Source organism: Thermobia domestica, chromosome 3, assembly GCF_964235325.1.
Source record: "Thermobia domestica chromosome 3, izTheDome1.hap1.1, whole genome shotgun sequence".
In the NCBI taxonomy this organism is placed as follows: domain Eukaryota; kingdom Metazoa; phylum Arthropoda; class Insecta; order Zygentoma; family Lepismatidae; genus Thermobia; species Thermobia domestica.
In genome coordinates this window covers 100,981,768-100,994,558 of record NC_137456.1, presented here as the reverse complement: position 1 = coordinate 100,994,558, position 12,791 = coordinate 100,981,768, and the positions used below count along the sequence as shown (strand labels likewise).

Here is a 12,791-nt window from a genome sequence, read left to right as displayed (position 1 = left end):
CATTTCATTCGCTCTATTAGTTATTATAACTTCGAATTATATTATTTAGGTTTAAATAAAGGAAGATAATTTCTAGACCAGAAATAGAAGCCCCGAATAAATTTTGAACTTCCCTAATCTACAAAACTCTGTACAAATTCACCTCATCCTACCCAACACTAATCAAACCAAAGACAATCTAAGCCACAGCAGTCTTTAAAAAGTTCGAACGAGAGGTATACCTAAAATAAAATATAACACAGTTTAGTTGAAAAGGGTAGAAGAAGTTTCTCCCAATTATTTCGATAGCATTTCTTCCCCAGAAAAGGAATAGCCATACCCCATGGAAAGTCAATAAAGATATTTACATTACACTTAGATATGAACACAAAATTGTATAGTAATTATTACATTTGATAATTTTCTTAGAATTAATGAGACTCGCCTTAAGCCACCATTTTGTGAAATTTGCATACAATTTCAGCGAATCTTTTCGCCCATCGTCGGTACTTTAAAAATAACTTACGGTGCTACATGAATTACATAATGAGGTACATTCTTACTTGTAGAAACAATATGACTGAATACAAGAAACTAATCTTTTACTTTAGTCTCTCCATGTGAAGTACAAAATGTGTAATTTCATGAACCTTAAATGACTGGAACGCAAATTAAGTTACACGAAGTTACGCGTTTTATGCACCATATGGAGAGGTCAAGAAAAAAAGACTAGTTCCTTATACTCAGTCACCTGTTATAACTATTAAGAATTTTTTGCTATGTGATTCTTATAGCAGCGTAAGTTATTTCTAAGGCACTGACGATAGAGGCATAGAGTCTTTGAAACTATGCAAGCTTCCATGAAAGGGGAACTTAAGATGACTTTTTCTTTAATTATTCAATAGGCATCCTGTTGTATCACTAACCAATTTTCCATATAATCAATCGAAATTAAGAATCAAGTCAAAACAAAAAATAATTAAATTAAAAAGATGTGAACATTCTTACCTTTTGGTTCATAGCCACAAGCTCCAAATGGTCCCCTTCGTCCAATGATTTCATACAGAATAATAGCAAAAGCATAAACATCTCCCTTTTGCGTACCTCTTACGGGGGCATTAGGATCTCGTATTAATTCTGGAGCCTTCCAATATAAACCTACAAGATTGAAAAAAAAAAAAAAGTAATAATTTACTGAGATTATGACTATATTTATTAGTATATAATATTTAACATTTTTTTTTCTTAACGTTCTCTACTTTCTTGTTTGAAATGAACAAATCAGTAGAAAAGCAAGTGTCCTCCTTAGACCTCCAAACTATGCTATGTATGTATGGAAAGTAACTTAGAGAATGCATACTTAATCTAATGTACCTGATGAATTTATTTCATGTGTAACAGCTTCACTAGTTTCATAGAGAACTAAAACTTGGAGAAAACTGTGCCTTGTATAAGCTTATACACGGGTATACACACACATATCACACACACACACACACACATACATATATATATATATATATATATATATATATAGATAGATAGATAGATAGATAGATAGATAGATAGATAGATAGATAGATAGATAGATATAAAGGAAAGAAGAAGAAGAAAACAATGATTTTGGATTTTGTCAATTTTTTCGACTTATCTATAATATTTTCAAGAGTCGAAAAGGACTTTTGACAACGATTTTGTAATAACCTTCACGACAAGTTGAGTTCTCATTAAAATCATGCGATCATTACATGTAAGCATATCAAACAGAAAATTAATCAATTGTCTTTAGTAAAACTGACTTAACATAGCTGAACACCGCCTCTGGTCTGGATAACTACCCGAATTTTGATTAGAAGTGATTTCATGACGTGTTCAAAGTATAGCACAATGATGTGAAAAATTACAACGGATTTAAATCTGGCGACTTTGCAGGCTAGATCATATCCGTCAAGGTGTCTGAATATTCTTCAAATCATGCACAAATGCTTTGAATTTTGTGAATGTAGCAGTTCTCATCTTGAAAGATGCAAATGTCTAGTGCATATTCATCATAGTAATGTTTGAGAAGTTGTAAGGCTTAATCACTTAGAATGTCTACAGATCGTTCATACTCACATTCACCACTATGAGTGGGTCCAAGTGAAAGTACAAAAAACATCAACACAGAATCTTTTTCAACTTATCTCTACACACTGCGGGCGAAATGGTTTATTGAACTTGTGGTAAACTCCACTTCTTATATACAAGAAATACAGATAAAACGTGATTCGCTGAATCACGCTACAGGTTTCCAGTCTCAGTCCAACATATGTATTCTTGAGCCCATCGAAGATGTGTGACTTTATACTCCACAGTGAAAAATTGCTTCCTCGTGGCACTCAACTCCAAATTTATGTTGCATGAAATTTCCATCGCAATGTTCTTTCGAAGATTGGTTGGAATGGATCTGCATTTATAATTCCTATTGAGTTAAAAAAAAAAAAAAAAAAAAAAATCCTTGACTAGACTTGAAACTCGATGGCGGTCCCTCTGGATTAGCATGTTTTTGAGTTAAAGCATGGTGTTGAACACGTTGGAGAGTTCGTTTCAATAAACTAACAGATCGTGTAACTTTATTCACTGAATGCAACGGGGCCTCTAAAAAATCCAATAATACTTTTTTTTGGTCATTTTGTCACATCTTTGCTTCTACCCATGTTGACAAGCTACTTCCATACAATCGACTAGCACAATCATTTCAGTTAATTGCAAAAGTCATGCGTCAGTACTGATGAGTCATTTAGTCACGTGATACCAGCGAACCGCCTTCTACAACAATAGAAACTGATCAAACAGGTAGGTCAATCTAGAAAGGGCTGACTATTTTTTTTTTTTTTTTTTTCAGATGTGCTTTACTATTTTTCAAAAGAAATGCCTAGAATTTAATAATCCTCAAAATATTTACATAGAGTAATAGAATCTGAAAGACGCAAGAAAGAATTCCAAAATTGTTCAACACAAGTTCTTCTACAGTGTCATGGTCATAGACTCGAACTCTGCTGCTCATTATGGAAAATATGATCATTATACTACATTTATAAAACTGAAAGGAAAAGTTAAATTCAATTTTACGAAGTGTTATATCTTTTTTTTAGTATTAATCATAAAGAAACCTAGTGATAGTAGGATAAATAAGAAAGATAATATCACTAAAACTAAAGGTAAATAAGTCTTGCCCTGTCTATGTATTCCACCAAGATAAAGATTACACAGCTCACATAAAGGCAATCAGCAAGCCAGTGTGAGCAATTAAATGAATCATTCAATAATTGTATGAAATAAGTGATATAATTTTATGAAAAAAATACTGGCTTTGATAACATAAGCTGAGCTATGTTTATGTGCGTACAAGGATTGCTAGATTTCAGGGAAGACTCGTCCATAGTTGCTATGACTATGGCTATGACAAGTATTTTCCTTCAATGCGTTAAACTCTGATAAATAAATTCCTAAATATAGAAATACTGAAATGTAAAAATAACTCTGAGTTTTACAATGAAAACTTGTACTGTATATTACTATTAGAACTCACAGAAGATTGTAACTGTTAATAATTTTGTCACAACACAATAGTTTCTATTTATGAACAATGAAATCTTTGAGTTTTACGTCCCACTTTTATGCCGATGAGGCTAACGGAGACGGTGAGGATGAGAAATGAATGAAATAGTGGAATGAAGAAAGTGGGAGGAAACGGGAGTACCCCGAGAAAACCCACAAGCACGGTGTTTGTCCACCACAAAGTCCACACGACGCAAGCTGAGATCGAACCAGGGACTCCAAGCACCGGAGGTAAACGCTCTACCACTGAGCCACCGCGCCCCCTATTTAAATAAGTGTTAAAGATATTAGTTCATACTAGTCGCTCTACTGAACTCACTCATACACTTAGCAGTACAACGGGTTTTCGTAGTTAGTCAAGGGAAGAAAACGGACAGAACTACGTCTACGAATTGGAAGCAAAGGTACTTCTCAGAGTATTTTCGAGATAAACGCCTAGAATAGGGTGCTGAAAATAAGCACGAGAAAAGTTTTATAAACAATGAAGTGTTCAGCTAAAAGAAATGTGATTTCTACAGATTACCCTCAGGCATCATAGATACTGCAGTTTTTAACATCAATACTAACTGAAAGAAGAATTTATAAGTTAGAAGTAGGCCTATTATTGTATGTAGTAAACAAAACTTTAATATAGTTAGTTAAATAAAATTAGAAGTAACATTAAAATATAGTATACAGAAAAAATCATATCTAATACGAAAGATGAAATACTAAACTTTCACTAGATATACACAAACAGAATAAGAAAGAAGGGAAAAAGAAAACCCTTGGTCTCATATTAAACTTTTATATTTTCATAAATAACACAACATTCTTTGTGTATCATGTAGCAACTTTATACAGTACTTCATAACTATATGAGCTTAGTTACAAGTGTTCTATAAAACTATCACTTTGATTCTTGTTACTTTACAGTTTCCTGTAGAATTTCCAATGCGTTCTAATGTTTGGATACAGTATGCAGAGAAAATATTATTATATGAATACTAACCAGATTAAAATCCTCCTAACCACACCACTATAAGACAATTCACCTATATTTTGGACGCTCATCTACTATCCATCAACTAAGCAGGTTAAGAATGGGGCTCCCTCGAATTTCTGATTATTTCATAGTTACAATGTACAAAGTTTCTCGTTGTCTTAATCTTGACGATGAATACAGACGTTTGCTCGAAATAATTTGACTAAAAGTGATTGGTCACCAATAGAGGTAAAAGTAATCGTAGCTCCCTTTTGTTTCCAATTGCTTTTCCGCGCTTAAACAACAAATACGATAATATGAAAGTTGTTTCGAACGAAATATCTAAAACTAGACTGTCCAATCTCTGATTTCAGAACAATAAAATAAGCAATATATGCTCGTTGTTTAAAATACCTAACGTGCATTGTAGAGATTTTTTATTTTTTTGAGTCCACAAGGGAAAACGGAAGGCCTCTTCAAAGAAACTACTAGTACATGTATGCGTTATTGTTTTCTTCTAAAGACAAAAATATAAGACTGAAAATCTGACTAGATGAATAAGCATAAGATTATTGATAAACGTAGTCTTATGTTTCATTAATTTATGGTCAATATACGCAAAACAACAAAAACTGCAGTAAGAATAGACCTAAGTAAATTATAAACGGTATGGATGATACATTGTATACACGTTGTATACAGTCCGTTACAGAAAATATACTGCATGACGAAAGTTGCATCATAAGCAACATGTTAATAATTTATGCACCGTATATGTCGACAATTGCAGTGTAATTAATTGTTCCTTCATAATAATCTAAATAAGTAGAAAATAAGTAAGGAAATCTGCAAGTTAAAAATATAAAGCTTATGTAAGATGTTCTCAAATTTGTTTCAAGAGGAAATCAAATTAAAAGTTCTCAATCTAACCATACAAGCACTAATATTAATATTATAATACTTGTTTACTACATGCATTGATTCTAACTAAAGCAATCCTTACTACTGTAATACTGATGGTCTCCAATGCTGTCACTTTCTGCTCCCTGCCTCAGTTCATGAAGCCCAAAGTCCGTTACTTGTAACACCCAACGACTCGTTACAACGCAATTGGACGACTTAAGATTACCATGGCACATTAAAACAGAACTATGGATGTACAACATTCCCTGAAAACAAAGATAAAAGAAAATCGGTCAATGATTTCATATACGAAAATCAATACAAAAGGTATTTACATAATAGTTATGAACAAAAATACTAGAAAATTAAAAAAAAAGGAACCTTTTCTATAGCTTTCAAGACACAGTGTCTCGTCATCGAAGTGTAGAAACTTATTTTAAAATTAAAATTAAATATATTCAAATATATTGATCAATAACAAAGCATCTAAATATATATAGGAAGGTCTAATTAATATTTCGAAACAACTTTTAAAACTCTCAGCTATTGGATGATACGTTCTTATTTATTTATCCATTTAATTATTTTTTTAAATACTTTATCTTCTTTTCATTTTCAAATTTATTAGGTATATCCAGTATGCTTTATTTTCCGAATTATTGCAAGCTTACCGTTAGTCTACATGAATATTCTTCCTATACATCATACTCATCCTGATTTTTTATTTTTTTCATATTTTTAAACTCGTAATAAAAATCATGCATTTCAAGACACGAATATTTACAGAATACCGTTATAATTTCGAGTGTTATTCGACTGGTATCTAAACTATCAATCAAATTTCTACTTTATTATTATTATTATTATCATTATTATTATTATTATTATTATTATTATTATTATTATTATTATTATTAGTATTAGTATTAGTATTAGTATTATTAGTATTAGTATTAGTATTCTGTCTGGAGGCATGTCCTAAGATTAGTGAGGCTTTATTTATTTATTTATTTATTTATTTAGGTTTGGGCCCCGAAATGTTTTTTCCACGTTTCTCGATCTTCAGCTTCCTCTTTTAACTCCCAATATTTTCTTTTATTCTTCAAATCATCTTCTATTTTTCAAGTTGTACCTCTCCTCTAATTATTTCTAAAAGTAGAGCCGAACATGTTTCATTTGCACTGACTTTGTGCGCAGTAAAACCAAACGATTTATTTTGTTTTGTTTTGTTTATTTATTATTTTTTTTTTCAAGTTTTAGAGTTAACTTTATCTCAGAATAATTTGAACTCCAATTAATAGACACAATTCTTATATTTCAAGAAAAAAAAAACATGCCATGTTTCAAGAAAATTGTATTCTTTTCGCACAAAATTTGTCAAGTTTTTTAAGTTGGACGGAAAGAAGTTGGAAAGACTTATATCTCGTTGTACTTCACTGATTTTGACCCTCAGAAATAATTCTCAAACTTGAAAGAAAACACATCTAATGATTCACGAAACTCGACATTTGATACACAAAACTCTGATTGAACACATTTTCGTAAGTGTGTCTGTGTGAGGTGTGGAAGGAATGAAATCACCTCCATACTCTTCACTATTTTCAATCCCCATCAATATGGATCAATCTTCAGCTTCAAAGGAAACACTCTATGTATCATGACAAAGTCTTATAATTCTTACGATAGTAATTATAGAAAATCTTTTCGTTATCACAATATGTATATTTACAAACGTCCATGTTGACAATCAATGTATTTCTTTTACCCCTTTTTTGCTTGATCAGCTCCAAACGGAAAGCAATAGCCTAACTGAAAATTCCCCATTAAGAAAATAAATTTTTAAAAGTTTGATTACAATGGGAAAACTTCTAGGACAGAGAAAAAAGCACAATCACATGTAGTGTCGAGTAGTAGAACGTAGTTTCCGCTCGTTCCAAACAATCGCAAAGAAATCGCATTACCAATAATGAGTATACCGTTTATTGTAAGCGTATGGATGACTTTGTACCTATAATCATTGCGACACGCCCATCAAAAAGATCGAAAGATAAAACCAGAATCATTAGTAGAAACAAAGAGTTTAATACTAACAATATCAGGGGTAAAACAACAACAACAAAAATTAGCAAATAAAAGACTGATAAATATTAATCGACTTATAAATCAATGTTAAAGCCAAATGTTAGAAAAATCGAAAAATAAAGCACATACCTGAACAAAAGCACTGATTAACATTGGAAAAACTCTTTACCATTTAGGAAAAAATAAATTAAACTTTAAAAAATCATAAACAGATGCCATTATTTGGCATATACTATAATACATACTAACTTTCATGTGTAGTATTTTTATTTATAAGTTGAAAAGAATAGCGTAGTGTAACACTGCTTAAACATGAGACAAATCATAAACGTGATATGGTGTACATATAAAGTCATATATTAACAACAGACTTACCTTTATGAGGTCATGAATTAAAGATGCAACAAACATGCTATCTAACTTTATATCTTCATTTTCAATAATATCCTGGAAATAGAAAAACAAAGCGAAGCGTGTAAATTAAAGTAAAACATACTAGCGACATAAAACGCTACATGGTATGCACAAATAAACCACTATAATAGAATAAGTTCGTCAGAGTCCCTCTTCAATGAATTAAGAGTGACTACGACTAAATTAATTGTGGTTCTAGGGTTTACGGAGTTATTACTTGAATTCGTCTTGGTAAACATTTTAAGTATAGTTTAGGTTAAAATGTTTAATCGTGGATTGAAATATTGGACCCAATTGGTAAAAAATTGCAGTATATTCATAGTTATAAAAGCACAACAGTAGCGTAATTATCTCAAATGACTTTATAATGAATAGTTAATTTTTTATTACAAAAAAAATGAATTAATAAACTACAACGAAAAGTTTATTGTGACACTCTAACATATTTAACTTCTTTATGAGATTGTTCATGGAGAACTCGGCTAAGCAAATTATTTAGACACTTGATCAATACAATTAAGATCAGGTCTTTAAAAAAATATTACGGTACTACGTTACCTAATGTTATACAATGACCTTATTAGGTTTAACACTTTTCTCTAGAACCAACCTGACTATTTAGATATTTCATGGCAATTTCAAATTACATTGGATTGTTTCGGATTAAAATAAAGTTCAAAATTGCAAATATCAATTATACAGGGTGACGCTCAAAACATCATACAATGAGAACGACAAACAAAAGTTTTAATATACATGATACTGTAGAAAAGTTTGGTATTAAAATATCCAGTAAAACGTGCCTAGCTACCAAGTAGGATGTTCAATATATCTAATTTAATAGTGTATAAATTTTTCGAAACGGCTTGTGACAATTGCACGGCACAAACTTTCTGTTAATTTCTTCAAGAAAATCACGCTCGCTGTTCCGCTATATTCGATGGTTCTTTTACGAGAAGAAATTGCAGCAATTAATATCGAGGAAATGTAAAGCTCTCAAAGTTTCGATGATTCCTGGTATACAGACTGTGCTGGGAAAGAGTTATTTTCTCTTTGAAACAGGAACAGAAACTTCAGATCTATTGTATTTATAAATATCTAAGGCGGAGAATGTCCTCCTCCTTCTTTCAGTGGAAAATATTAGTCTTAGGAATATTAGAAAGCTATAAATGGAGAAAATACGCCATGATTAGAACAATAGTGCACGCACATACAATAAAGCTTATTCACCTTCAGATAATTACTGTAAGACCACGGGTGGACTGACCCGCCCGGCTATCCGGCAATTGTCAGGTAGGTCAACATAAAGTCGCAAGTGTTTATTTTTAAGAAATATATTTTACTTGAAAATTTTATCTTAATTACCAATGCTAGAAAGATGCTTTCAACATTTTGTAGCAGTAGGGTACGTAAAATTTTCTAATGAATGCTTATTTAAAAGAAAGAAAAAAAAAAAAACATCGTTCCGTTTTTGATTAAAGGAAATGATGTCAATCACTTATTATTCCCTTTACTGTATAATATTTTGCACACCAAAAATTAACATAGAACAAGATTATAACTTTTAATATTGTATTTGAACATTGTTTAGGCCAAGCGAAAACTGAGTGCCTAGAGATCTCTCTTTTCTTGCAAGTGTTTTCCCGTCTGAATCCCGGGGAATACATTGAACGTAGTAATTCAGGTTATACTTTAAGCCATAGGGCTCCGTTTTTAGCAGCTAAATACAGATTGAACACTTCTTACTACCATGAAGCGTACTAAATTGGCATTATTTAGTTATACTAATATGAAGAAACTACATACAGATCAAGGAGGGCCCTGGGGGTCATAAGAACAACACCATGTGATATTCCCTATACCATTTTCCTATCTCACTTTTTGTTTCATCTTTTTTATTCTCAGCCGTTTCTGATTTATAAGCATTGGACATTTTATCTGAAACACCCTGTGTATATAATGAATTCAGCGTCCCAAGAATACTTTCATTTCTATCTCGTAATTTCAGAATGTAAAACTAAACTCAGTTTTAATTTTATAAACTTTAAATAAACAAAAATAATATGCAGAAAAGTAGTTTCTGAATTTAGTGATGCTAACTACTTACATACAAACTTCCTTTGGCACAATAATCAGTTACTATTAGTACTCTAGTAGCTTCTACACAAGCTCCAATGAAAGAGTTGACGTTGTCATGCCTCAAGTCTCTCAGCACTCTCATCTCCTTCATTATCTCCCGCGATATGTCTTTCTTCTTGCTAAATTTCAGTTCTTTGATACGGACCATTACTCCTCTGTATTGGCCGGTTGCAGCGAACACCTGAAGAGCCGCCCGGGATTCGTAAGATGTTGCACTCACAAGACTTATCTGAGAACAGAAGATATGTATAATTTCAAATGACATTTTAACTTTTAAGTGAATATATATATATATATATCGAACTAATTATTTTACTTATTAATCGATTTAGTCTTATATTCTCGTACGTTCTTTACCTTCATATGCGTTTCTTTAATAACACTTCAAAAGTTTATTTTTTTATTTTATTTTCGTTTCTTATACATAAAAGAATATTTATCAATTATTTAAATGAGGTTCTTTACTTCGTATTACATGAGGATAAGGGATAAAGGCCTTGGAAATTAAATTATGCTGAACACAAAACCGATTTTTCGATTTTAGATTTTTAGAAATGCCGAAACCGGTTTTTGAAAACTCAGAAAAACGTTCGGTTTTCTATCAAACCGGTTTCGGTGAAAACCCGAGCCAGTTTTGGAAAAATCGAAATATTAGTTTTTCTACAAACCGGTTTCTGGTTTTTATTATTAAAAAAAAAAAACTTTTGCCCGTCCCTAAGTCAAATTCATGTTAAACTTACAACTTGGAACTTGATTTAAAAAAAAATAAAAGAAAGAAATAAAATTGTCTTGTACAGTCCGCAGCAAAAAACCTGAAACATGAGCATGTAAGTTTATTGTGAAACGACGAAGTATACGGATGAAGTACGACACCCTGCTCCAAAATAAGTGTGCAGGGGAGGACGCCGAGGTTTCTCCTGGTGTGATTCGTGCCACTTTGACGTTATGTTGATTCCCTGCGCTGTAAGGCTAGTTTCACAATAAACTAAACTCATGCTGTAGGGTTTTTTGCTGCGGACTGTATATATTGATATTTGAGAAAATTGTGTTAGATTACTTCACAGCTAAATGGTTAGTATTTTGCCTTTGATCCGGGGTGAATTCCCAGTTAGAGTACCGTGATAAAGATTCCATACGAAGGTAAAAAACGATGCTTCATTCTTGGATATATAGTACGAGGGTTGTCATGTTTTAGAGTCAGGTAGGCTACACGTTTTACAGAAAATCACTAACTATAACTACTATGTTGTTATTTTGTTTTGTTCATAGCGGGGATTGAAAAATATATACTAATAAAGGAAAATGAGACTTGATGTTGGGGTGTTGTTGTTGGACAACAATAATAAAAAATGGATTTACTACTCGGGCTTCCCTGCTTTTAACGATAAATACTGAAAGCAAGCAGACTAGCTATTGTATTGTTTCCTTGCTTTGTAACAAGACTAATTGGGGTTTAATTTACATACAACAAGAATACTCAATAATACACCAACTTCCAAATTTCGTAGCAGAACTATATGTTTACCAGCTATTTTATATTTATTACTCTATACTGCAATAAAATATTAATAGCCCCTTTGACTTATTTAATTTACAATACTGGCAAATACCACAACTTATATATTATCGAATTAACTCAGATCAACCATATAATTCTTAACAATATTAACTTCCCCACCACATTATTGCATCAACATCAACCTAACGTAAACAGTAAGAGAATACATTCTCTAACTTATTTTAAAAACACTTTGTTCGATTGTTCCCGCACCATTTCCCTAATACCTAACACTAATCATTAGATTCCAGATGATCTCTGAATGTAGTTTCAGATACATCGTCATTTAAGATCTTCAAGTTGCCATCATCCACAGTATTTTAAAAGTACTTATATTAATAATAAGGTCAAGATGACTTACTGCTATACCAAAGAAATTCGCATTTAAGAAGTATGGGAATGAGAAACTCCAATGTTACAATTTTTATGTTTAGAATAGAAAAAATTGTATTTTAAATTATTTAAAAACACATTAAGCGAAAATCTTGTTTCTAATTTTAGGCAATTAGCTTTTATTATTATTATTATTCCAAAGACCTTGTTTTCACCATGCGCTTTTTAAGTGGGACGCTATTCTCCGGAGTATAGCTTAAGAACTTTGTCACTTTCATCTTCTTCAATTCCATCTATTGTATACCATTTTTTTTTTATTCACTTGTTTGTCATTATTTGGGAACGTAAGTTTCATATCGAGAGGCGGTTCAATTTTAATTTTACTTCACCTTGTATTAGTGACGGATCCAGGGGGGGGGTGCGATCGGGGCGATCTCTCCCCCCCCCAGAAGAAGAAACTTTCTTATTTTATATATAAATAAAACCTATCCCAGAGTTTGGAGCTCTTAAAAGTAGCTCTAAGTAGCAGTATTACAATAGGGTGCAGCGTTTTACCACTTTTTTTTTCGGAACGAAATGTAATACCTGCCAAAAGTGGCCTACCCACATGGACATTACAGATATAGATTTTTTTTTTTTTTCAAATCGGATAATATCTTCTGTGAGAACTATTGCCTCAAAGTTTCAAAATTTCACTGAAAATTAGAAAAAAATACCAAAGTTCTTCATGAATTGTAGTTATGTTAAAGTAAACATTTTTTGGTTAAATACATGTCAGTTGCTTAGAAAACTGACATTCAAGTATAAAAATGCCAGTAA

At 31.8% G+C, this 12,791-nt stretch overlaps 1 protein-coding gene across 2 annotated transcripts in view; it reads right to left on the bottom strand.

Moving 5' to 3' along the window:
- The window catches only part of LOC145680629 (receptor-type guanylate cyclase Gyc76C-like), a 777,573-nt gene that overhangs the window by 18,061 nt on the left and 746,721 nt on the right, over positions 1-12,791 (bottom strand). For both annotated transcript variants that reach the window (XM_081751318.1, XM_081751319.1), the window contains exons 10-13: positions 10,050-10,310; positions 7,904-7,975; positions 5,547-5,712; positions 988-1,137 (exon numbers count right to left, since the gene is read on the bottom strand). In XM_081751318.1, the coding sequence (XP_081607444.1) occupies positions 988-1,137; positions 5,547-5,712; positions 7,904-7,975; positions 10,050-10,310 (649 nt within the window). The remainder of the gene's footprint in view (positions 1-987; positions 1,138-5,546; positions 5,713-7,903; positions 7,976-10,049; positions 10,311-12,791) is intronic.